Source organism: Pseudorca crassidens, chromosome 2 (genome assembly GCF_039906515.1).
Source record: "Pseudorca crassidens isolate mPseCra1 chromosome 2, mPseCra1.hap1, whole genome shotgun sequence".
NCBI lineage: Eukaryota > Metazoa > Chordata > Mammalia > Artiodactyla > Delphinidae > Pseudorca > Pseudorca crassidens.
In genome coordinates, this window is record NC_090297.1 from 38,720,468 (window position 1) to 38,743,559 (window position 23,092).

At 40.3% G+C, this 23,092-nt stretch overlaps 2 protein-coding genes across 8 annotated transcripts in view; one reads left to right on the top strand and one right to left on the bottom strand.

The window, feature by feature from the left end:
- Positions 1-20,595, bottom strand: part of STIL (STIL centriolar assembly protein) — a 63,119-nt gene extending 42,524 nt beyond the window's left edge. For 3 of the 6 annotated variants that reach the window (XM_067726056.1, XM_067726053.1, XM_067726058.1), the window contains exons 1-7: positions 20,184-20,312; positions 10,939-11,440; positions 8,768-8,854; positions 5,287-5,394; positions 3,331-3,443; positions 2,824-3,011; positions 1,625-1,872 (exon numbers count right to left, since the gene is read on the bottom strand). In XM_067726056.1, coding sequence (XP_067582157.1) covers positions 1,625-1,872; positions 2,824-3,011; positions 3,331-3,443; positions 5,287-5,394; positions 8,768-8,811 — 701 coding nt within the window. In that variant the 5' untranslated portion in view covers positions 8,812-8,854; positions 10,939-11,440; positions 20,184-20,312. Of the gene's footprint in view, positions 1-1,624; positions 1,873-2,823; positions 3,012-3,330; positions 3,444-5,286; positions 5,395-8,767; positions 8,855-10,938; positions 11,441-19,903; positions 20,146-20,183 lie in introns of those variants that run through there. The other 3 variants (XM_067726055.1, XM_067726054.1, XM_067726057.1) reach the window with 3 other exon arrangements.
- CMPK1 (cytidine/uridine monophosphate kinase 1) overlaps positions 19,283-23,092 on the top strand; it is a 33,383-nt gene continuing 29,573 nt past the window's right edge. Inside the window, exon 1 of one of the 2 annotated variants that reach the window (XM_067726060.1) lies at positions 19,283-19,606. In XM_067726060.1, coding sequence (XP_067582161.1) covers positions 19,436-19,606 — 171 coding nt within the window. In that variant the 5' untranslated portion in view covers positions 19,283-19,435. Of the gene's footprint in view, positions 19,607-19,765; positions 19,988-23,092 lie in introns of those variants that run through there. The other variant, XM_067726059.1, reaches the window with a different exon arrangement.

Consider the following 23,092-nt stretch of genomic DNA (forward strand, 5'->3'; position numbering starts at 1 on the left):
CCCAGGCAATTTGGACACAACTTCCTGCTTTCCCTGCACTATATATAAAACCCTATTACGTTTATCCACATTGTGTTTACATGATAATATACTTAGTGGACAGTAAGTACGGTTTTTTTATATATTTAATGCCAGTGTATAAAACAATACTATTCCACAATGGATCCTAATAAATATTAGGGTAAACAAGTGAATGTGGTCAAAGAAAAAGGCAAACGTCATAAATTAAATAATTCTAGGTAGAAAGGGGCAAGAGGAATAGGTGATTAGGTAGAATACTGAACATCCTGGGTTACTACTGGCATGCCAAGGGGTCACAAAGGAATAATTCAAAGAAAGGTAAATTCATGCTTCACTAGATGGACTCAGGTACTAAGGAAAATAAATTAATTTTTTGGTTAATTTTAACACAAATTTCTATGTACCAATTGAGAAGTATTTTATTACTCCAAGAGAATTAAATGTTCAATTTAATTCAAACACTTTTTAATCACTATCACCTTTGACCATTCCATGATTTTGGAATATAGCAACGCTTTTTCTTTTGTGCCACCCCAACCAGAAAGGTGCTCTGATCAGCATGTGGGAACTTTCTTGCTGTTCCAGGGACACTCTGAAAAGAAAATCCTTTTTCTTATCCTCTTTTGAAGAGGCATATTTGGTAGACAAGACTCGAAGTTGAGTTTACTTTGCCAAACATTTCGAGCTCTAGAGACCTAACAGGAACTAGGGTGGAGTCAGTGGGAAAGGAAGCCAGAAGTGAACTGCTTAGACTTTAAAGCAGTTGGTGCTTACATTGTCTGATTTAGCTCAGTAGACAATGGATAAAGAAAGTGGATGAGGATTCAGGGAAGCAGCCCTGCTGAGGATCAGAAAGCAAGCAATTTGGCTTACATTTCCTAAGAAACTAAGAGTGTTAATAGGAAGCTAGAGAGGATGCTGCTTCAGCTATGTGAGGAAACTCCACCCTCAAGTGGTTGACAATTTGGTAAGCAAGAGTATCATACATTATAATTTAATAATCTCCTTTATCTGCAGTGCTCATTATTCACAATTAAAACTGCATATTATAGGACTTCCCTGGTGGTGCAGTGGTTGAGAATCTGCCCGCCAATGCAAGGGACACGGGTTCGAGCTCTGGCCCAGGAAGATCCCACATGCCGCGGAGCAACTAAGCCCGTGCACCACACTACTGAGCCTGAGCTCTAGAGCCTGCAAGCCACAACTACTGAGCCCACGTGCCACAAATACTGAAGGCTGCGTGCCTGGAGCCCGTGCTCCACAACGAGAAGCCACGACAATGAGAAGCCTGCGTACCGCAACTAGAGAAAGCCCGTGCACAGCAATGAAGACCCAACACAGCCAATAAATAAATAAATTAATTAATTATTTTAAAACCCCTGCATATTATAAATAATTCTCCAGCCTCCATTAGGCTCATTATCAGAAAACTATATTCAGCAAAAATTAACAATTTTTTCACCTTCCTTGGTTGTTTATCTAGCTGCCACAGATCTCAGGCATGAAAACTGACCAAACAATTATTTCACATTATGTGAATAACATGAAAATATACTAATGTGACAAATATTTAAAATTTTGGATGAATAGGTCTTTTACTTACCCATATTTATAGGTACCTTGAACTTGAGAAATATTCAGATTACTGCTCAAGTTTCTTGCCAGAGCTGTTGGAATAATGGGGATGGGCTTCACAGGTGTGCATTTAAAGGTATTTGCTAGAGTTACTGCTGCCCAATCCAAGTCAAAATCCACAGTGTCCAAACTCTCCCTGGAAGTGATATGAGCTCTTAGGGAAAGCAGTTTACCACAATCCAAGGAATCTTTGCTACACACATGATGCTGCAGAGCCTGAGGAATCAATATTATACAATTATTTTAAAGCTTTGAAATTTGTCCTTATCTCTGAAGGTTTTGTTTCATATATCTTATATTAATAAAATTAAACAATTTCTGATTTGCAACATTTCAATTCTCTTATTTCTTCCATGTGACCAAAAGGTTATATGAATAATTATGTTAAAGCAAAAAAGATTTATATACCAAGCTCCATCATATATTTCCAACCTATATGTCCCAGCAGCATTTTAAACTCTTACTGGAGAATGTCGCTTTCAATAAATATTTATTACGTGGGTAAAAATGGACATAAATTAACTTTGACTCAGTCTCAGCGAATCTAAGGTCCATTCCTCTCCGATTCTTTTCTATTACTCCAAATTGTCAAGTTAGTTCTTCCTCTGTAGTTGCTCATGCAGACTGTGCCCTTTCTGGTCTCACTGCCACCACTCTGCTATAGGCTAATACACCCCCCTCTAATACACACCTGACTACTGCAATGGCCTACCTATTCTGACTTCAGTCAGCCCTCCCTATCACATTAACCATCCCTGATTTAACAGTATTTCCTCTTTTCAGAAATTTTCAATGAAAAACATGGCCCATTAGATAAAGTTCAAATTCCGTAGCCTGGCAGACAAGGCTCTCTATGATCTAAACAAACTAATACTCAAGTCTGACTGCCCACAAATCCAGCAAAACTCTCCACCCTCAATGTTACCCTGAGTACATGTTGCACTTTGCTATCTTGGTCATGTTGCTTCCTCTTCTGGAATGCTACCCATATTATCTACCTAGGATTTCTGTCCTCAGAAACCATATCTAATTGCATTTTAGGTCAACATCATTTAGTCAGAAATTAAATGAATACCTATTAAATATGGGTTTATTAAAATATAACACAGTACACATAGTTTGATTCTTGTGTTGGATAAGAAATAATCACATATCAACAAATCTCACCTTAAAAGCTGAATTGAAGTCATCTGCATTGTGCACTATTATTTCTCTTGAACAAAGTCCTTGAGTATGAATTGTGCATGGGATCACAAAGTCCCCAGGAAGAGAAGCAGTAGGGGTTCTTTCTAAGCATTCAGGTACCTCTCGACCAGGATCAAAACGATCTATTGTCAATGTCACACTTTCTTCATCTGAAGAACAAAAATAGCAGTTATTATATAGCACGCCAATTATGAAATGTGAAATTAACCAAGCAAGCCTAGATTACAGGAAAGTATTTTGTTCATACTAAGAGTACATTAAACTTTCATTAAAAAAAAATGACTTACATATATATTTATCCACCTGACCAAACTGTAAAGTCTATGATGAGTAGTGTCAACTTTTACTCATCTTCGTAACGTTGGTATACAGTAAAGAAAATTAGCCAAAGTACATTACAGTAATTGACTGAAACAGTAAACATAAAATCTATTATACTCATAAAAATAATTTTTCAAAGTATATTACCTTCATCTACTGTGAGAGAACCAAGTAAAAAGCATGGCAAGTTTTCTTTATTCTGCTTAGCATGACGACAAGCAAGTCGGATGGTCTTTTCAGTTACCACAAGCTTTGGATTCCTGAAAAATAACAAATGTCTTTTACGAATGTGGTGGATCTGACAGCCTAAAAAACCTTCCTGCCATGAAATGTTGCCTAAGATATAATACACATCTTTTAAAATGTACAGAAAGATCACTGTTGGGAAATCCTAGGGTCAAAGGCAGCAGGTAAGGAGGGCTACCTGGAAAGCAGAATTGCAATAAGCAGACACTGAAGTTATAGTTGTTCTCCAGGCATTCATAAAATTCTTAATTTTATGAATTTTAGGATCAAGAACCTATGAGCCCTCCTGTTTTTGTAAACAAAGTTTGATTGAAATAGTCACATCCATTTGTTTACATATGATCTATGGACTTCAGATACTAGCATTACTGAATACAGAATATAAATACAATTCACATGTTTAAAGAAATATAAAAAGGACTCTAGAATATGAGTAAGGAACAAGATACTATGAAAAAAGACAAGACAAATTTATTATTCTATAAACTGTGTGTATATATTATAAATAATCTTTCACATATATAGCATACTCCCACATTTAAAAACCTAAATGAGGGCTTCCCTGATGGCGCAGTGGTTGAGAAACATATACCTTATGTTTCTCATATACCTTAATTTGATTTTTAAAAAATATTTGGTTGGGTTTATTTTTATTTTTGGGTGTGTTGGGTCTTCGTTTCTGTGTGAGGGCTTTCTCTCCTTGCGGCGAGCGGGGGCCACTCTTCATCGCGGTGCGTGGGCCTCTCACTGTCACGGCATCTCTTGTTGTGGAGCACAGGCTCCAGACGCGCAGGCTCAGTAGTTGTGGCTCACGGGCCCAGCTGCTCCGTGGCATGTGGGATCTTCCCAGACCAGGGCTTGAACCTGTGTCCCCTGCATTGGTAGGCGGATTCTTAACCACTGCACCATGAGGGAGGCCCTTAAATACTTTTTGACTTGTAATTTTCCTTTAGTTCCTCTATTCAGTTGATCATCAAATGCTATACATTTCTTCAAAACACCTTGTTTCATTCTTTCCTCTTGGTCTCAACACTGCTACACTGCTCTAAACCCTTATAAGAGCTAGAATTTATCGACTACCTCCTATGTCCAGGTACTGTGCCAACTGCTGCTTTACAGCCTGTCTCATTTAATCCTTACAAAAGTACTATGAAACAAGTGTCATATCCCCATTTTATAAATAAGGAAACTGATCCTTGGCTACTTTACTGAGGTCACTTAAATAAGAAAGGGTAAAATCAGGATTTGACCCTCCAGGAAGTCTGACTCCAGTTACACCACCTTAAACCACTACAGAATAAATCTACGTTCCTTGGATTACAGAAAACCATCTTGCATTAGGCTGACTCTAGGGTCTCCCCACTATGATCCATCCTTCTTAGAACTCTGCTTTTAGCAAGTAACTTTCTTAAATATAAAATCTCAGTGGATCTCTATTTTCTATTACTTGAAGACTAAGCTTCTATGTCTTTCTTTCACAATCCTGGCCATAACCAAAATATTTTATGTTCCTTCTAATATGGTCTATTCAACTCAAAATCAATCTTCTCAGTGTTCTTCAAAGACACCATGTGGAAACATGACGAAAAACTCAGTTTTTATTATATTTTGTCTCTTTTGATTTCCTATAATACTTAGAACTTTAGATTTGCAGAATATTTTAACTGTGAAATTAAGATTACTTCTTAAAAGCACAAGGAACAGATTTAAGAAGTAGCAGAAAGAATACTTTGTATGAGGGGAGCTCCTGAATAGAAAAGTTTAAAAAAAAAAATTGGGTCACTGTAATCATTGCCTTACATATTCTTTTGACTCCTGTTTAACCTGGTTTGATTTGGAAAGAGAAACGTTTTATACCTGTGGTAATTGAGACGTAAGTAGATATAATCTCCAATTGGCATTGGGTTCCAAAGTGCACATTTTGAAGGAGGAAAATAGAAAGGCACCATCCTGCTTGAAGAAAACCTTAAAAAAAATTTTTTTTTAAATCAAAGCACAATGAAAAACAGTAGAAATTTTACAAGAAACAGTTTAACTGTAAATGATAGGGTTTTCAGATTACTTTTGTAATTTTAGAATTGAAAAATATTTTTAAAAAGTAAAAAGGAAAGAAAAATCACTTGTAACTCTGCTATCAAGAGAATAAGCACTCAAAATTTAGGTATGACTTTCTGTCCTTTTTATCCTATCCATATATATATTTATATACACGTGAGTCTTTTTAAAAAGAACTGGGAATATCAATTCTATATAATCTTCTTTAAGTAACTGAAAAATGAATATAAACCATGTATTTACATTTAAATTTAAAATTAATATCCATCCTTCTGAACTGATTTCTAGATAACACTTAAAAAATCATGAAAAGCACAAAAACTTTTCAGGGTTTTCAAATTTGGTATCTTGGGCCCTATCACATGAGTTTTTTATGTTATTGTTCTGTGTTTTTTGGGGTTTTTTTTGGCAGTGCCACGTGGCATCAGGCACCAGGGATCGAACCTGTGCCCCCTGCAGTGTAAGCGTGGAGTCTCAACCACTGGATGGACAGGGAAGTCCCACACATAAATTTAATTAGTGAAGCATCAAAAGGACATCATTAATAAATCTCCACAAAGATCACGCAAGCAATGTAAAGCAAGATTTCAATGTTAAATCATATAGGATATCATCACAGAGTTTTTAATCACATGTAATTAAAGCAAGAAATCTCTGACAGTGAGCTACCTACAAAAGTGCATTTGCATGGTAGTAGATTATGAAATAGTTGAACTGAAAAAATATTTATCATATCATGCACTAAGAATATCTTGTTCTAGATCTTACTTTCACGTTTCATCTGATAAAACTTCTCAACTAAAATATTAGCCCCAGGGCCTTTCCTAATGGTCCAGTGGTTAAGAATCCACCTTCTGATGCAGGGGATGCAGGTTCGATCTCTGGGTTGGGGAACTAAGATCCCCCATGCCTCGGGGCAACTAAGCTCCCGTGCCCTCAACTAATGAGCACTCGGGCCACAACTAGAGAGAAGCCCATGCACTGCAGCGGAGGATCCCGCGTGCCGCAACTAAGACCCAGCACAGCCAAATAAATAAATAATTTTTTTTTTTTTAAAAAAAAGAAGTCAATTGCAGTAAAAAATATACATATATTAGCCCATTTACTGATCACCTACTATGTACCAGGCATCCTACTGGCCACTTTACATATACAATATTTCTCACTAAAACTGTTCCAGAAACACTTTATTGTCCACTTTATAGATAACAAACTGTAGCTTTTATAACTTGATACAGCAACTAAGTAGCAGAGCTGGAATTTGAATCTAAGTGTGGCTGATTTCAAAGCTTATACTAGTAGAAACTGAATGATGTAGTGCTTTATCCACCACATTCTTAGCTATTTGCTTTCAAATCTTTGTCTGATTTGAGCTCATAATATCTATAAGGATTTTTAATCTCCCTCTTTTGAAATGAGGGCACAGTCTGAAATTAAGAAATTTGTTCAAGGTCACAAAGGTAGTAAGTGACCAACTGTCAAGTTATCTATACCTCTATATCTAATATATTTATTATTTACCAATTGGTGAGAGGCAGTATGATATAAGGGTTAAAAGCAAAGCCTGGAAATCAGCTGCTTAGGTCTGAAACCTGGCTTCAAAATTTGCTGGCTGTGTGACCTTGATCAAGTTATTTAATGTCTCCGTGCCTCAGTTTCCTCAGCTGTTAAAAAGAATAACATCAGTATCTCCTGGTAGAGTTATACTGAATATGAGTCAATTAATGTAAAATGCTTAGAAAAATTCCTGGCTTATTTTAAGTGCTCAATGTTAGCTATTTCTTTCTGCTCTAAGTAGTCCATTGTACCTTTAAAGCCCAACCTACACTACTTCAGGTTTACTTCCTTGCAGTACAGAGTAGAAATCATTTCAGGTTTAAATATTGGCTATACCATTTACCAACTATATAACTTTGGGTTAGTTCATCTCTCTATGCTAGTTTCCTCATTTTAAAAAAAAAAGAGGGGGATAATAATAGTACCTACTCCTCATGGGTTTGTTGTGAGGATTAAATAAAAATAATGTATGCAAAGTGCTTAGCACAAGAGCAAGATTTCAATAAATGCCATTATTATTAGTCTTTTTTCTTAATCTAAGGTATACAGGTAGACTTCAGAGGCAAGAGAGACACAAATGCCCTGAAATTGGGTGCAAAATGTTGCATGTATGTATAAAAGTATTTTTCCTTATAGGGAATGAGATTCATGGCTATCAGATATTCAAAGGGGTCTGTAACCAAAAATAATTCAAAACTGCTGCCCTAAAGCCCACAGATTACTGAAAACCAGAGTTCAATAAATGAATTAAAAAACTAGAGTTGAATATACCAGGAATAATCAGTTTAAATCACACGAGTATATTAACTTCTCTAGAATGTAAGGAATGGATTTGACCCAATAATAAAATTAAAGAGAAGAACAGAGGTTGACAAATTTTCAAAGAATAAGAGGTAGCAACAGGACAGAACAGAAGGGCCAAAATTAAGTAAAAGGAATATGATAGCCTCTTTGGGTCATGCTTCCCATTGTCTTCATCAAGAACATCTGGCACAAAGAAAAATAATACAGAAAATAAAGGTAACTCATGGATGCAATTCTAGTTTAGAAGAAAAAAAATTCACACGTCAGCATTAATTGTTCTTCTCTGGGGGAGAAAAGAACAATAAATGATCCAAAGAGCCAAATAACACAAGCCAATTTGCCTGGTCCTCACAGCAATGACAAACTGAGAAAATCAGGAGACAGCTGGCAAGCTCCTCCTTCCTATACCACTTGAGTGGGCAAAGGCTTAGGGACATGTAGGAAACTTGATACATCCAATGTGAAATTTTTCCCATCAAGGAATTAGGGTTTAGAAGAAGGAACTCAACCACTTTCCCATTTGTCTAGGATGTAAATAAATATGTATGTGATCTTTAGCCTCAAAAGTTCAGGTACTATTTCATGAATAAAAAGACCCTCTGTGAAACTAAAATAAGGGAAGGAGGAAATAAGACTAATATTTACTGAGTGCCTACTATGTCCCAGATCCTTTAGTTTAGTAATCTTATTTAACCCTTCACAATTATCTTCTGTTAGAGATTACCGTCCCCAATTTACAGATGAGGAAACTGAGGCTTAGAGAAGTTAAATAACTTGAACACGGTCATCCACCTAATAAGAGGTAGAGCTGGGATATGGACCCAGATTTTCCTGGTTCTAAAGATTATTTTTTCCCTTCTATTCCAACCCAAGTTATATGAGCAGCTGTGAAAGAAAACATTTTGTAAAAATATTTCTATACCTGGTATTCATCTGGGTCCCTGTGAGAGGATACGTAGGCTCCATGATAGTTGGTGAATGATTTACTCAATTTCACATGCTCAGGATCCTAAAGAAGTAAAAAGAATATTACTAATGAGGGACAAAAACGAAAAACAAAAGGAAACACGATTTAACCACATATTAAGAAAATAACAGACAAAGTTAGGTTACTTAAGTGAAGTGTCTTCAACCATAATTAATAAGATAAAGTGCCTGTGGATTCTGATCATTTTCATACTTTACAGTATTCAGTATAATTAATGTTAATATTTATTCTAGGCAGCAAAACCCACCAATATATCTATTCATTAAAGAAAGTACAGATTCTGTCCCAAGATCCTTGTATGAATTTAGTGAGCTGGGTAGGGCAGTCGTAGTTTGGGCATGAGATTTTGACCAAAAGCCTCATAATATTCAGAAAACCACAAAGAAGCAAATAGGAACAATTTGGGCCAGATGTTTATTAGGTCTATAATAAAGTCAATGAATCTTCAATCTTGTGGAGATGGGAGGCAAATGCTGCATATCCACAAACTAACTTGTATCAGTGCCAAGTCAGTGGTGTTTCTTTGGCTCCACATACCTTCTCTGGGTAATCTCATCCACTCTCAACTGTTTCCACACCTATCTGTATATACCAAACTTTCGGCTTCTGCCTCTCTTTTGAGTTTCAAGCCCATATTTCTAATTGCCCACTGGATATCTAAATCTAGATATTATCTAAGCAAAATACAAACCTCAAAGTCCTTTCTTTACAGTTCATTATTTGCTATGTCTTTTTATTAAATCTTAGAGTTAATCTTTAGGCCCTGTACATTCTACTTCAATTCTAGCAAAAATGAATTGTTTAAAGCAAGATAAGGAAGGAGAGAGTTATTCATGCTGGGGCAGAAGTCATTTAGAAGAATTTTTTAGTTAAAGTCAGAAGTTGGAAATATTTACAAGAACAAAATCCTATTGAAAGTGCCCTTGTAAGGTTGATAAAAAGTCCCTCTTAGAGGCATCTGGACGTCACACAGCTTCCAGGCAATGCATGTTTTAAACTCTAAAGTCCTTCTATGCTACTTGGTTGTCATGGATAACAATACTCAGATTGATAGTCGTAACTCTAGGAAGTAATAAAGTGCCGTTTTTCTTCATTAAACAAAAGAGTCTTAAAACTCCATATTTGTCTGCTCTTCCTTTATGCATTAGGGTAAAAAGATAATGTTGACCTACTTCTCATTATAAAAAAAACACACGAGACAGTTTATTCTGACAGTAACACACAAGCAATTAAAGCTAGTGAAACATAACACATATACCTAGCAAAACATATTCTCCCTGGATAACAGAAAGCATCAAGTCATCCTTACCTCTTCCTTCCTCCCTCTTCCCCGATGTAAATTCTGTCTTTCCATCTCTGCTACCTGAGTTCCTGACTTCATCAGCTCTCACCAGATTTACTGAAATGTCCCCACAGTGCTGCTAGAAGGGTTATTTCTATATAAATCTGATCAAGTTATTCTGCTTGAAGAGTTGATGGCTCTTCTTTATGTACAGAATAAAGGACCTTCAAAATCTGGCCCCATCCTATTATTCCAAACTTAACCCCTATTCACTCCTCCAACAACACAATCAAAGTGAACTACTTGCAGTTCCCGAGTATCTCTGCATGCAGGCTGTCCCCTTTACTTGGAAAGCTCTGGTAAACCCCCAGCATCCTTCACAATCCAATCCGAATGTCAACTCCTCTGTGAAACCATTTCCTAGGCACCATGGTGGTGTTACTACCGCCTGTGTTCACATACACAGCATTTTCACGCTTTGTTGTTTATACATTACTTCCAGTAGACCACGAACTTCAAACGTTAACTGATTCCCTACTATGTAGCTGTCCGAGCACACAGGGCTTTAGTCAAGAAATTTTCACAGTAAAAACTTTAAACGGCACGTTATCGATTCCAAACCACGTTCACACACCTACGTACAAACGATTCCCAAGGAATTCATGGTCCGCTTAATTTGTTTCTCCTACTAGCTTCCCTTCACTTCATTAGTCCAGGCTCCTGGAGGCCTGAACCCACCACTGGGCCCTGAGTGTTGCCCACCCTCCTTCCTCCCGTCCTGCTGCCGCTCCTCAGGGGAACCGAAGCACATATCCCCACTCACCTCAACCTCCGCCGAGTCGAGGTTTGTTTGTTGGGCCGGAACAGAGGTCGGCCCCAAGGAGCGCCTCCGCCGACTCCGCCCCGCCTCTGGGACGTTGAGGTCGCGGGAACCAGGGCGGCAAACAGAAACTCGCGAAACCGAAGTCCGCGCCGCGCCTGTTGACTGGTCAGAAGCCCAACCCGTCAGGGAGCAAGGGCGGTGCCGAAGGTGTCACGCACGGTCGCCGCGACACCCTGGCGCTCCAGCCAATCAGCGCCCCGCACTGGTCCCATACCGACCAATCCCAAGCTTCCGTGGAGAAAGGAGGGCGCCACCCGCCATCCAGGATTAGATTCCGGAGGATTTAAACACTTCAATTTCGTCAACCGTTAAGTTCCGGGGTGGGGCGGACTTTGCGCACGCGCAGTGAAAAGCCCAGCCTGGCGGATGAGAGGATGGCAGAGGAAACCGGAAGTGCTCGTTGCCCTGGTCCTCGCTCGGCGACTAGAAGCGTACCAAATCCCTTGATTGGACAAAAAGAGAGGGGAAGTTAGATTTCTTCCAGTTTCTTTCCTAAGAATCGTCCTTTCCTCTTAATAACATAAAAAAATTTTAGTTCCTTCCTGTTTGAGCAGAAAAGAACGTGACAAATTTATAAGCCATTTATACTTATCTCCACAACGAAAACTGGTATTATGTATGATGTATGATATTGGTATTATATATAGTATTGGTATTATATATATAGCATATGGTATTAGTATTAGTGTGATGATTTATAGTTATCTCCACAAGTATCGTTGGTAATTGAGCCTTCTCCATTATCGTATTTGACTGTCCCAACAGTCAACGTAGGTATTACTATCCCTATTCAACAAGGGATCACACAGCTAGTTATTGCAGAGTCCAGATTCGAAATGTCAAATGTCACGTTTCTCTAGACTTTTGTTAGTTTCTTGAGCAATGTGGGAGTGTCTTGAAGTCTGCGCTGCATTTGTAGGCTGTCTTGTTCTGAATATGCATCCACCCTTTTGACAGAGTGAAAACACCATCCTGAAAAATGTATCAAATGAGCCAAGAAATACATGCTCCATAGAGTGTCATTCTCTGCTTTCCTGGAAAAATTCCTAGAATCTAGGGCACACATTTTAAGAGAAATGCTGGTGAGTTCTTCAGCTCTGGTGTGAGAACAGGAAGAGGCTTAGCCAGTGATGCACGTCTGACAAAGTTGGCTGACCCAGTGGGGAACTCTGGAGCAAATATTGCCCATTGGAGGAGTCCCACATTAGGCAGAAATGACTAGAACCCTTGCTGTGCTCAGTCATTGCCTGGAGCTTCCCAAAAAGAGCAAGCACAAAATTAAGGCAGATCCAGAAGACCATAACAAGAGGCTGTCAGCTAAGTGTACTCTGCGCAGCTAATTGTCAAGTTCTTTCTAGAGAGAGATACAGGTGGCACACTTTGATGGCTGCCATGCTTTACATTAAGTGCAAAGGCCCTGGGTTGAGAGTTTCCTGGCATCTTCAAGGAAGAGCAGGAGGCCAGTATGTGCTGAGCAAAGTGGGTTAGAAGAATATCAGCAGCTGAAGATGGAGGAGGTGTTGGTAGATCAAATAAGGCATTATAAGGACTTACCTGCACTCTTCAGTTAGACTGGAAGCCAATGGAAGATTTTAAATAGGAGAATGACAAGATCTGATTTTAGGTTTTAAAAGCATTACTATGGTTGCCACATAGAGAATAAACTGTAGGGAGCAAAGGCAGAAGCAAGGAGACCAGTTAGAAGGTTGCTGCAATAATGTAAGGGAGAGATTGATGGCTTGAACCGCAATGGAGGTGGTGAGAGGTTGCTGGATTCTGTGTATATTTTGAAGGTAAACTCAACAGAATTTGATTACAGAGTGAATTTAGGATGTAAAAGAAAAAAACTTTGTGTGGGCCCCTCATGATTTATGTTTTCTTTTAAGAACTACTTTAAAATATCTGAAAGAGAAATGTAAGACGATATGAATTAGACAAAAAGGAAGGGGCAAGCATAACACACAACTCTCTACTCCTTAGGTGTAGGCTGGGCATATTGACAGCTTTCCAAGGTGTGCAGTATGTAAAGGAGTGGGGAAAAGAGTAACTTTACAGTGGAGAAACCTGACCATCAGTATTTCAGCCAGGTGATCAAGGCCAATAGTATGTATACTTGATATGCTGTGATGAAAATGGCGCTTTACCTCTGTGGTCTTCCTTTCAATAATCTATAAATCCAGACTTATCCTGAGAAAAACATCAGACAAATTCCAACAGTGGGGAAACCTATTAAGTATCTGAACTGTACTTCTCAAAACTGTAAAGGTTATCAAAACAAGGAGAGTCTGAGAAACTAGCTAAGAGGAGCCTAAAGAGATAACTAAATGTAATGGGCTATCATGGAACAGAAAAATAAGACTGGGTTAAAAACTAAGAAAATGTAAATAAACTATGGATCTTAATAATAGTGACCAATATTGGATAGTTAATTGTAACAATGTACCATACTAAATATAAGGTGTTAATAATAGGGGAAACTGAGTGGCGGTGGGGGGGTGGTATGAGGAGACTCTACTATATTCTCAATTTTCCTGTTAGTGTAAAACTGTTCTTAAAAATAAACTCTGTTTAAAAAAAAAGAAAGGAGGGGGCAAGAGGAGAGTTGAAGTATATGCTAATTTTTTGAACAACAGCAATAAAATAAGATAAATGCCTTCTTTTTTGCTTAATAATAACTCAAAAAGACTTCAATTAAACATTTTATTACCACTGGACTTCTAAGCAGGATATACGTTAAATGCTATGGATAGAGTAGATATTTTTGAATTGAATGAAAAGTAATTACTGACTTCATTTTTGGATTGGAATGACTCAGCCTCATATTTAGGACAACGTGGAGGAGTCCAAAGGGCTTATTCCTTAGGTATTGAAAATTTTTTTTTGAAATATGGTATGATGTAACAAGCACTGGCTTTGGGCATCTGGCCCCAATTCTGCCATTTAAACTCTCTAAGATTGATTTTCCTCATTTGTATATTGTACATTATCATAAAAGAGTTAATTCATAATAAGTGTGAAAGTTAATTAAAAGGCTGCCCATATATTATTAGTCCAGGTATACTGACAACTGCCAGTGTTAATAAATGAGCAACACATTGCTGTACGTACATAGAGATTAAGGGAATTGATTTGTTAAATTAGAGAATAAGCTTAGTGAAATAAAATCTACAGATTTTCTACCAAGGATCTACTACACATTAAGCTTTGTGCTAGATGGCATGGGGAATTGGAAGGACATGACAAGCAAAGAACAAGGAAGGCACAATTTTATGGGGGGGTAATAAGAGGTAATTATCCAAAGCAAATATGAATTATTGTTAGATTACAGGCCAGTTTAAATAGACTGAATATATACTGTGCTATTCTTTGATCCTTGCTTATATATATTTATGTTATTTCAGGACACCATGGAATTGCTATGGCTATTGGCCCCTACAGAGAAAAGCTACCGGTATTATTTTTCAAATTTCTAAGCACTTTAATTTGTTTCACAGAGAACCATTTCCAGTATGTCATACTTTGGTTTTTTTTTGCGGTACGCGGGCCTCTCAGTATGTCATACTTTTAAAAAAATGTATGAATTTGTCGCATAAACAATGCTACAAAGAAAAAAATGTAAAGAGAAAAATTAATCCAAAATTCTACATTCTAACATATCAATTGTTTTCATTTTTCCTTATTCCCTTTCAGTCCCTGACCACGTGACATGCTCTTTATGATAAGACCTGGTAAATGTTCAGTGTTATAAACCCTGATGTGCCTGCTAATAGGCTAGTCGTGGGAATTAAAGAGCTATTGTTTTCACCAGGAACAGGGAAGTTGGAATCAGTTACCGGTTCTGCCCTTATTTACTAAATTTCTCCAAACACCCAACTTTCCCTTTCTGTATTTACACTTCTGAGCTAAGCTGGACTGCTGCTTTTTCAAAACAACTACAGCTTTGCTTTTAAGCAACATCATATTTTTAAGGGGGACTGTTAATCTGTTAATTTATGCACAATTCCTTGAGACTCAAACCTCTTGGGAGAGGTAATAATAATAATTTATGTGTCAAGTCATGTGACTTATTTTACTTATTTTTTAGAGCTTGGATTGTTTGGAATAAAGACTAGCATGAGCAAATAACACACATCGGTAAATTCTCTGTAAGTATTGGCCACACTGATTTTTTTTACCATCATCCTGATTTTGCAGACAAAGACACTGTAGGCATAACCAAACTACCTAGGCTTGCAAAGTTAACAGGCAAAAACACTGTAAGACCTGCCAAAGACAATCTCCCTTCACTGGTCAGGCTGCCATTCTGCAGTATGGACTGAGCTTAGCCGACAGTCACTCCCAGGAGGGTAGGCATATTGTCTGTTGCCAGATTTGGCACATCAGCTTTTAAAAGACCATGTTTCTTTTAACCAATGCTCTCAGAATCTTTGATAAAAGCTCCTTTGATAAAGCATTACAGCAATAACCGTGCAAATCTGAATAACGTGAATCTTCATTTTAGAACCTCCATTAAACATCAGGCTGTGTAATGGGCTAAGCATCCTTCCAGGAAATAGATCACAATATAACAGATGGCTGTGAAGTCCTGAATGCAAAGCATATGGCCTGCCACCCACCCACCTGTGCCACCCACATGCCCTATCTTTGCTCCATCACCCAGACTGATCCTAGAAACCAGTTCCTAGGTACACTCAAGAAAGGTATTTCTGGAATTACAAGGAAGTAGTTGCCAAAGACCATTGTAGATAGAACTTGAGTGGCAGCAACCAAGTTATATATTCTGAATCTTCCAAGAACCTTGGAGTTCCCTTAAGAGAGCAAATCACGTTGTAACAGTAAGACATTGTTATGTTGTACAAAGAGTAATCAGACATAGTCTCTTCCTTCAAGGAGCTCTAAATCTAGTAGGGAGATACACAATACGCCACAGTGTTAGGCCAGAAGTAAACAAGGAACGGAGTAAGTGTGGTGGTGGTGGTAGTGGGTGTAGAAACAAAAGAGGGGCACCTAACCCAGTCTTGGGAATTTAGAGAGAGCTTCCCGGAAGAAGTAAAATCTGAGCTGAATCCTGAAAAATGAACAGCACATACCAGCAAACAGGTGTGGTCAAGAGTGGGAAAATGAAAGTATGGGAACAGATATCTAAAGGACAATTATGATAAACAGGACATAAATGGTGACAAGGCCCTACTTCTCAAGACCCTCAAGAGTTCACTAGGAACATAGCTATACTCTGGGAACAGTATGCATACACTGAATATATGCCCCGAAGACCTAACGTACTTGATAAATAAACTCATATGGGTAGGAGTGGGTTTTGAGGATAGCTCTTGTTATACATCTTTCTGAGATCAGTCTTCTCATCTGTAACAGAACTTACTTTGAAGGGATTTTGTGAGTATGGAACTTTTTATCTCATAAAGGGTCAGTAATGTATAGAAAGAACGCATATTTTGAAGCTATACACGCTAAGTTTGAGTTTGACTTTGCTATCTACTGCCTCTGTGGCCTTGAACAAAGTACTTCCACTTCCTGGTTCTCTTTTTCAATCTGCAAAATGACAGTACTAACTTCATAGCATTACGAGCATTTTATAAGGCAAGGCTTGATGTTTAGCCAACAGACAACTGGTGAGATTGTGTTGGTGGTTAAAAGTGAATTATTTCCATGTGAGTTAGATATAGCTTCTCTCCTGAGAACTTTGAATGCCCTCTTCCCCTCTCCTGGGACACCTAGGACCTCCTTAAGACCCCACAATTAGAGGACTGATGCCTGGCACAGCAAATCCCCGCCCCAGAAATCTCTATAAATATTCTGATTGTACTGATTATTTAAAAGTTTGAATATCATCCAAAAACTAAGGAATATAAGTGAAATCCTTGGCACATAGTGGATATTCAATAGATATCAATCAAATTTATGTAATCTATGGATTCAATCTATGGATTTAGGTAGGAAATGGCCCTCTACCATTTACAGGTGACAGCCATTTACTCAATATATTCTTATTGAGACATTTTCTTATTGAGGGTCTGATTGTTTGCATCTAGGTGGAACTCATTGCTTCTCTGCCACCTCCAAGGAGTAGAAGCACTGATATAAGGCTAAGGCAAAATGAATTCTTTGGGGACAAATGAGGACCAAGGCGCTAAGAGTTAGACCTTTCACTCTAGACAAGCAGAGGGGTTAAATGTTCGAGCATCAGAGTAGCACCGTGTCGTTTACGGATCCTAGCCTCCTTGGCTTGGCTCCATGGGACTGCCTGGTGTGGTAAACAAGTGTCTTGGAAAGACACGCCCATGTGTCTCCTCTCTCTACCCACAGCACTACTCAAACCGAACACTTCTGGTCACCAAATGTGTGTGACGTTTGGGCTGGGGGTGGTGTTCCCACGCCAAGCATTTCTTGTTGTTGTAATCCACTAAGGTTTGCTGTGTAAGAACATAACCAGAATAGGCCCAAAGAGCCAACAAATAATAAACTGTCCTTTTGGCCTAGTCTTGTTCTTCCTGGAAATAACTTCCTGGAAAACCCTTGGTGGATGTGGATATCTAGGTTTCACTTTTTTTTATATCTTTCTTCTTTAGTATTTTCCTCAGTTGCCTAGCATGGTTGGCAGGAGATGGGCAAGGTGGAGGATACTAAGAACTTAGCCTACTGTAGTCAAGTTCTCCAGGGAGTCAAAGAGAGAAAAGTCACTACATATTGCTCTAAGTATACAATGAAGTTTTGAACCCAGACTCATATGTGGAATCATTAGTACTGGTGGATTCTATCATGGGAGCCAGAAAGACTCTTTTTGTTTCTCTCCTAACGCATGTGTAAAGGGCACAAGGCTTTCACTAAAAGCCAAAGAATAGCTTCCTAGGCCCTTTTCCACAGACCCCCATCCCCTTAACATCTTTCAAATCTGGCAATTATGCCATAAGATACAGAAAAGTCACTTAAGAGAACATGCACAATGGAAAAGAGGCACATTTGCTTCAATATGGCCTTTTTTTTGTACTCCTACTACCTCTTTATAACATGACCAGTCATTCTTACTTTCAGCTGACATGTCCTAGGTCCTCCTCCCTGGTAGGTGGAGGATTTGGAGCGTTCCTCTAAGCTTGGATTGGACTTCTAACACCAGGCATTCTGCTAGGCCAGGGGGCAGCAACTATAGCCTGTGGGCACCTGTTTTGGTATAGACTTACAAACTAACAATGTTTTTTGCATTTTTAAATGGGGGCTACCATATTAGACAGCATGGCCCCTATCTCCCATCCTAAATGAACTTTGCCTTGACCCTTATTCTCAGTATTGTTTTCATTTACTCATCTCCTATCCACTCCTTTTTCAATCGGGATTCAAATTAGATACAGTGTATGATTTGCTTTGGGCAGAACTGTAGAGTTCATAAGTTTCCCTGCTGCCAAATCCAATTTATCTGTACTCATTTGTTTTTAAGTGTTCACTACTACACCACCACAATCCCACCCCAAACACTCTCTTTGCTGGAACACCACATTCTCCTGGTTTTCCTCTTAACCTTTCTGGCTCTGCCTTCTCAGGTTCCTCCTTCTCTCTCCAACTTTTAAAGGTCTGTTCACTAAGACTCATTCCTTGGACTCCTTTTGTTCTCAAGGTTTTTCCCTAATGCAAGGGGCAGGGAAATGGAGTTATAGTTAAAAGGGCTTCCCGTTGCAATTAGAATATAATCCAAACTGCTTTCCTTAACCAAAGGGCCTGACTGATCTGCCGTCGGCCAAACTCTCCCACCTTTCATTCCCTCCTTCGTTTCACACAACTCTGATCTCACTGGCCTTTCAATTGCTCTAACAGTTGAAAGTTTTAGGCTTTTTGCACTCGCCTTTTCTCTTTTTGTGGGACACTCTATCCCAGTCTTTGCCTAGTTTTGCTCTTTGCTATCCTTATGCCTTGGCTTCTATGTCACCTCTTCAGAGGTCTGACTACCTTACCCAAATTACATTCATCTCTTGTTATTCCTCCTTTTGGTTCCTTCAAAGCCGATATTGCTATTTGCATTTATTTATTCGTGTGTTGACTTGTTCAGGTCGGCTGCCTGGCCCCTGGAATTTAAACTTGCGAGCAGCGACAATGGGCTTTGCTCTCCCGTGGGTCACATCCCTTACGCCAGCACAGGCCCGACACCAGGAGGCTCAGGATAAAAGACCCGCGGACCGAAAGAATCAATGAGCCAGCAGAGGGGCGGGGAGGACGCGAGCGCGGCCCCGCGTGGGGGACGTAGGGGCGCGGCTAACGAGAGAGCAGCGGAAGCCCGCCCCTTCCGGCCGCGGCGCGGACGCCTCGGCAGCCACGGCGGCTGGACCGCGGCTGGCGCCGGCTCGGCCCGCCCCCTTTTCCGTGCCCCGCTCCCGCTCCAACGCCTGCCCGGCCGCTGTCAGCTGCATCAGCGTCCTACCGGCCACGGTGCATGCTTCGCCGCTGCGGCCGCCGGCTGCTGTACGTCTTAGGCCTTAGCTTCCCGCTGCTGACCGGCCGGCCGCTTTTCCTCTGCCCGCACCGCCTCATGAGGCCGCAGGTCGTGTTCGTCCTCGGCGGTCCCGGCGCCGGCAAGGGGACCCAGTGCGCCCGCATCGTCGAGGTGAGGCCCGGGCAGCCGGCGGCTCCCTGTGCTTGACCGGACGCCGGGCCGGCCAGTCCCGCAGCGCGCGTCTGTCCGCGCCTCCCCCACGCGCCCCACCCCACCCACCCCCCACCGCCCCGGAGCCACGGACTACGGGTCCCGACGACCGGCGCACCGTCGGCGTGGCGGTGGTTCGGCGGTCCGCCGGCGCGCGGCATGTCGGAACTGGTAGTCCACGTCCGCCCGCCTCGGGGGGACCCAGAAAGGAGGGGGACCGTTTGGGATTGCTTTGTTCCTGCGCCCCTCTTTCCTTACATTTTGGGGACCAAGTTCGTCTCGAGAGTGGGCTGGGAGAGGTATCCCGGGAGGGTCCGCTTCCGGGGCCCCCAGCGCGCAGAGGTCAGTGTGTCGCTGGTTGTGGGGCGGCCGGAGGCGGCAGCAGCGTCGATTTGGGTTAGAGGCTGGGTGAGCTCACCGCTGCCTGAAGGGGAGACCGGTTTTTCCACCACGCCCATTCCTGCAGGCCCTCTAAACTCTGAACCGTCTACTAATTAGCCTTTATCCTAGAAAGGAGACCCGGGCGACAGGGCGTTACCTTAGGTGTTCTGAACCCGTCCAAGTCAGTACCAGCCCTGAGGCTCAGCCCGGGTTGGTGTGGTTGGAAAAAGCCGTGGAGTATGAGATCAAACTTCAACCTCTGGCCCGGCTGCCAACTTACCCTGAGTCGATGGCCAAGTCACTTCCTCTCTCCGAGTCTCGGTTGCCCCCACTAGAACAGTAGAGGCTGTGCACACAGATTTAAACTCAGTATGAAATGCCTCCCAAGTCTAAAATGGTGTTACTTTTTTTTTCCCCCAAAGCGTGGTAAGGTTAATGCTTCAATTCCGTTAACAATTTTCGAACAGGTACGTGGTTAGCTGCAGTGTGGGTGAAAGGCTTATTGGAGAATCTGGGGAATGTTTGGGAGAGTAGGAAAACAGAAGATATCTAGAAACAGAAGAGCAGACCAGTAGTGCTGTAAAACACCAAAGAATCCTTGTGAAACTCGGTGACCAGCAAAAGTTTTGACCCAGAACTTCTAAAATAGTTTCCTCCTCTTTTCCAGGATATGGCTTTTATTAGCTTTGGGATTTTACTCCTCACCCACTCCTGTCCTATATTTTATTCTCTAAAGAGCATCCAGAAAAAGTTGGATGGTAAAATCTTCATTATGTGTTTTACAGCTGTATTTATAATTGTTGATCATTTGTAAGACTATAAGTGGAGCTAATTCAACCAAAAGATACATAAATATTTTTCTCCTTATTTTTGTTCATTCTTTTCACTTTTAAAAGACATGACAATTGGATGGTTTCAGGTTTTTGTTGTATATATGAAACCTCTTACATGTAAATAGCATAGTAGGGGAAGGAGAAAAGACTTTATTTTTGTTTTTTATTTTTATTGAAGTATAGTTGATTTCCAATGTTGTATCAGTTTCAGGTGTACAGCAAAGTGAATAAGTTATACATATACATATATCCACTCTATTTTAGATTCTTTTCCCATATAGGCCATCAGAGTATTGAGTAAAGTTCCTTGTACTATACAGTAGGTCCCTATTAGTTATCTGTTCTATACACAGTAGTGTGTAAATGTCAATCCCAATATCCCAATTTATCCCTCCCCCTCCCTTCCCCCCCCCTGCCCCGTAACCATAAGCTTGTTTTCTACATCTGTGACTCTGTTTCTGTTTTACAGATAAGTCCATTTGTACCATTTTATAGATTCCACATGTAAGAGATATATGATACTTGTCTTTCTCTGTCTGACTTTCTTTACTCATGATGACAATCTCTGGGTCCATCCATGTTGCCACAAATGGCATTATTTCATTCTTTGTTATGGCTGAGTAATATTCCGTTGTATACATAAACCACGTCTTCTTTATCCATTCTTCTGTCAAGGACATTTAGGTTGCTCCCATGTCCTGGCTATTGTAAATAGCACTGCAGTGAACATTGGGGTGCATGTATCTTTTTGAATCATGGTTATCTCTAGATACATGCCCGGGAGTGGGATTGCTAGCTCACATGGTAGCTCTGTTTTTAGTTTTCTAAGGAACCTTCATACTGTTCTCCATAGTTGCTATACCAATTTACATTCCCACCAACAGTGTGGGAGGGTTCCCTTTTCTCCATACCTTCTCCAGCCTTTATCGTTTGTGGATTTTTTTTTTGTGGTACGCGGGCCTCTCACTGTTGTGGCCTCTCCCGTTGCAGAGCACAGGCTCTGGACGCGCAGGCTCAGCGGCCATGGCTCACGGGCCCAGCTGCTCCGCGGCATGTGGGATCTTTCCGGACCGGGGCACGAACCCGTGGCAGGCGGACTCTCAACCACTGCACCACTAGGGAAGCCCTGTTTGTGGATTTTTTGATGATGGCCATTCTGATGTGTGTGAGGTGATACCTCACTGTAGTTTTATTTTGCATTTTTCTAATAATTAGCAATGATGTAATGATGCTTTTTAGCCATCTGTATGTCTTCTTCGGAGAAATGTCTATTTAGATCATCCGCCCATTTTTTGATTGGGTTGTTTGTTTTTTTAATATTGAGCTGCAGGAGCTGTTTGTATATTTTGGAGATGAATCTGTTGTTGGTCACTAATATTTTCTCCCATTCTGAGGGGGAAAAGACTTTACTAGAGTCAAACAGATATGGGTTCAAACCCTAACTGTTCCATTTACTATCTCTTTAGTCCCAGAGAAGTTGTTGTTTTACCTTGGGTTCCTCTGTAAGAAGGAAGAAATAACACCTGTCTGGTATGGTATTTATGAATATGAAATGAGGTAAAATATCTGGCATGCATGGATGCAAATAATTTTTTCCTCTGTTTTAGAGTTCCTGTTCTTAATTTATGAGGTTGGTTGTTTTTACTTTGAAGTGCACTGTAGTTTTACTTTTTAAAAATTGGTTTATGGGGCTTCCCTGGTGGTGCAGTGGTTGGGGGTCTGCCTGCCGATGCAGGGGACACGGGTTCGTGCCCCAGTCCGGGAGGATCCCACATGCCGCAGAGCGGCTGGGCCCGTGAGCCGTGGCTGCTGGGCCTGCGCGTCCGGAGCCTGTGCTCCGCAATGGGAGAGGCTGCAACAGTGAGAGGCCCGTGTACTGCAAAAAAAAAAAAAAAATTGGTTTATGACTGATGTATTGGAATGTATTTAAATATTTTGTTTTTGAATCATAATGTGACTTTTAAGTGTTCACACCCAAACTGATAATACCCATATTACTCCAATGGGTTAAAAATAATCTCCACATTCTGTAATTAGTATTTATTCTTTACTCTGTTTGATAATGGTGGATAATATTTTAAACCTGTTAATTAAGAATTATAAGGTTTCCATGATGAGATATGTTCTATAATGTATTATCTTATTCTTTAAGATTTCAACACTTATATGAGCTTAAATTCAACTGTTTTCTTACAATTCCAAATAGCTTATAATTCAGCAGTTGCTGTCTTCT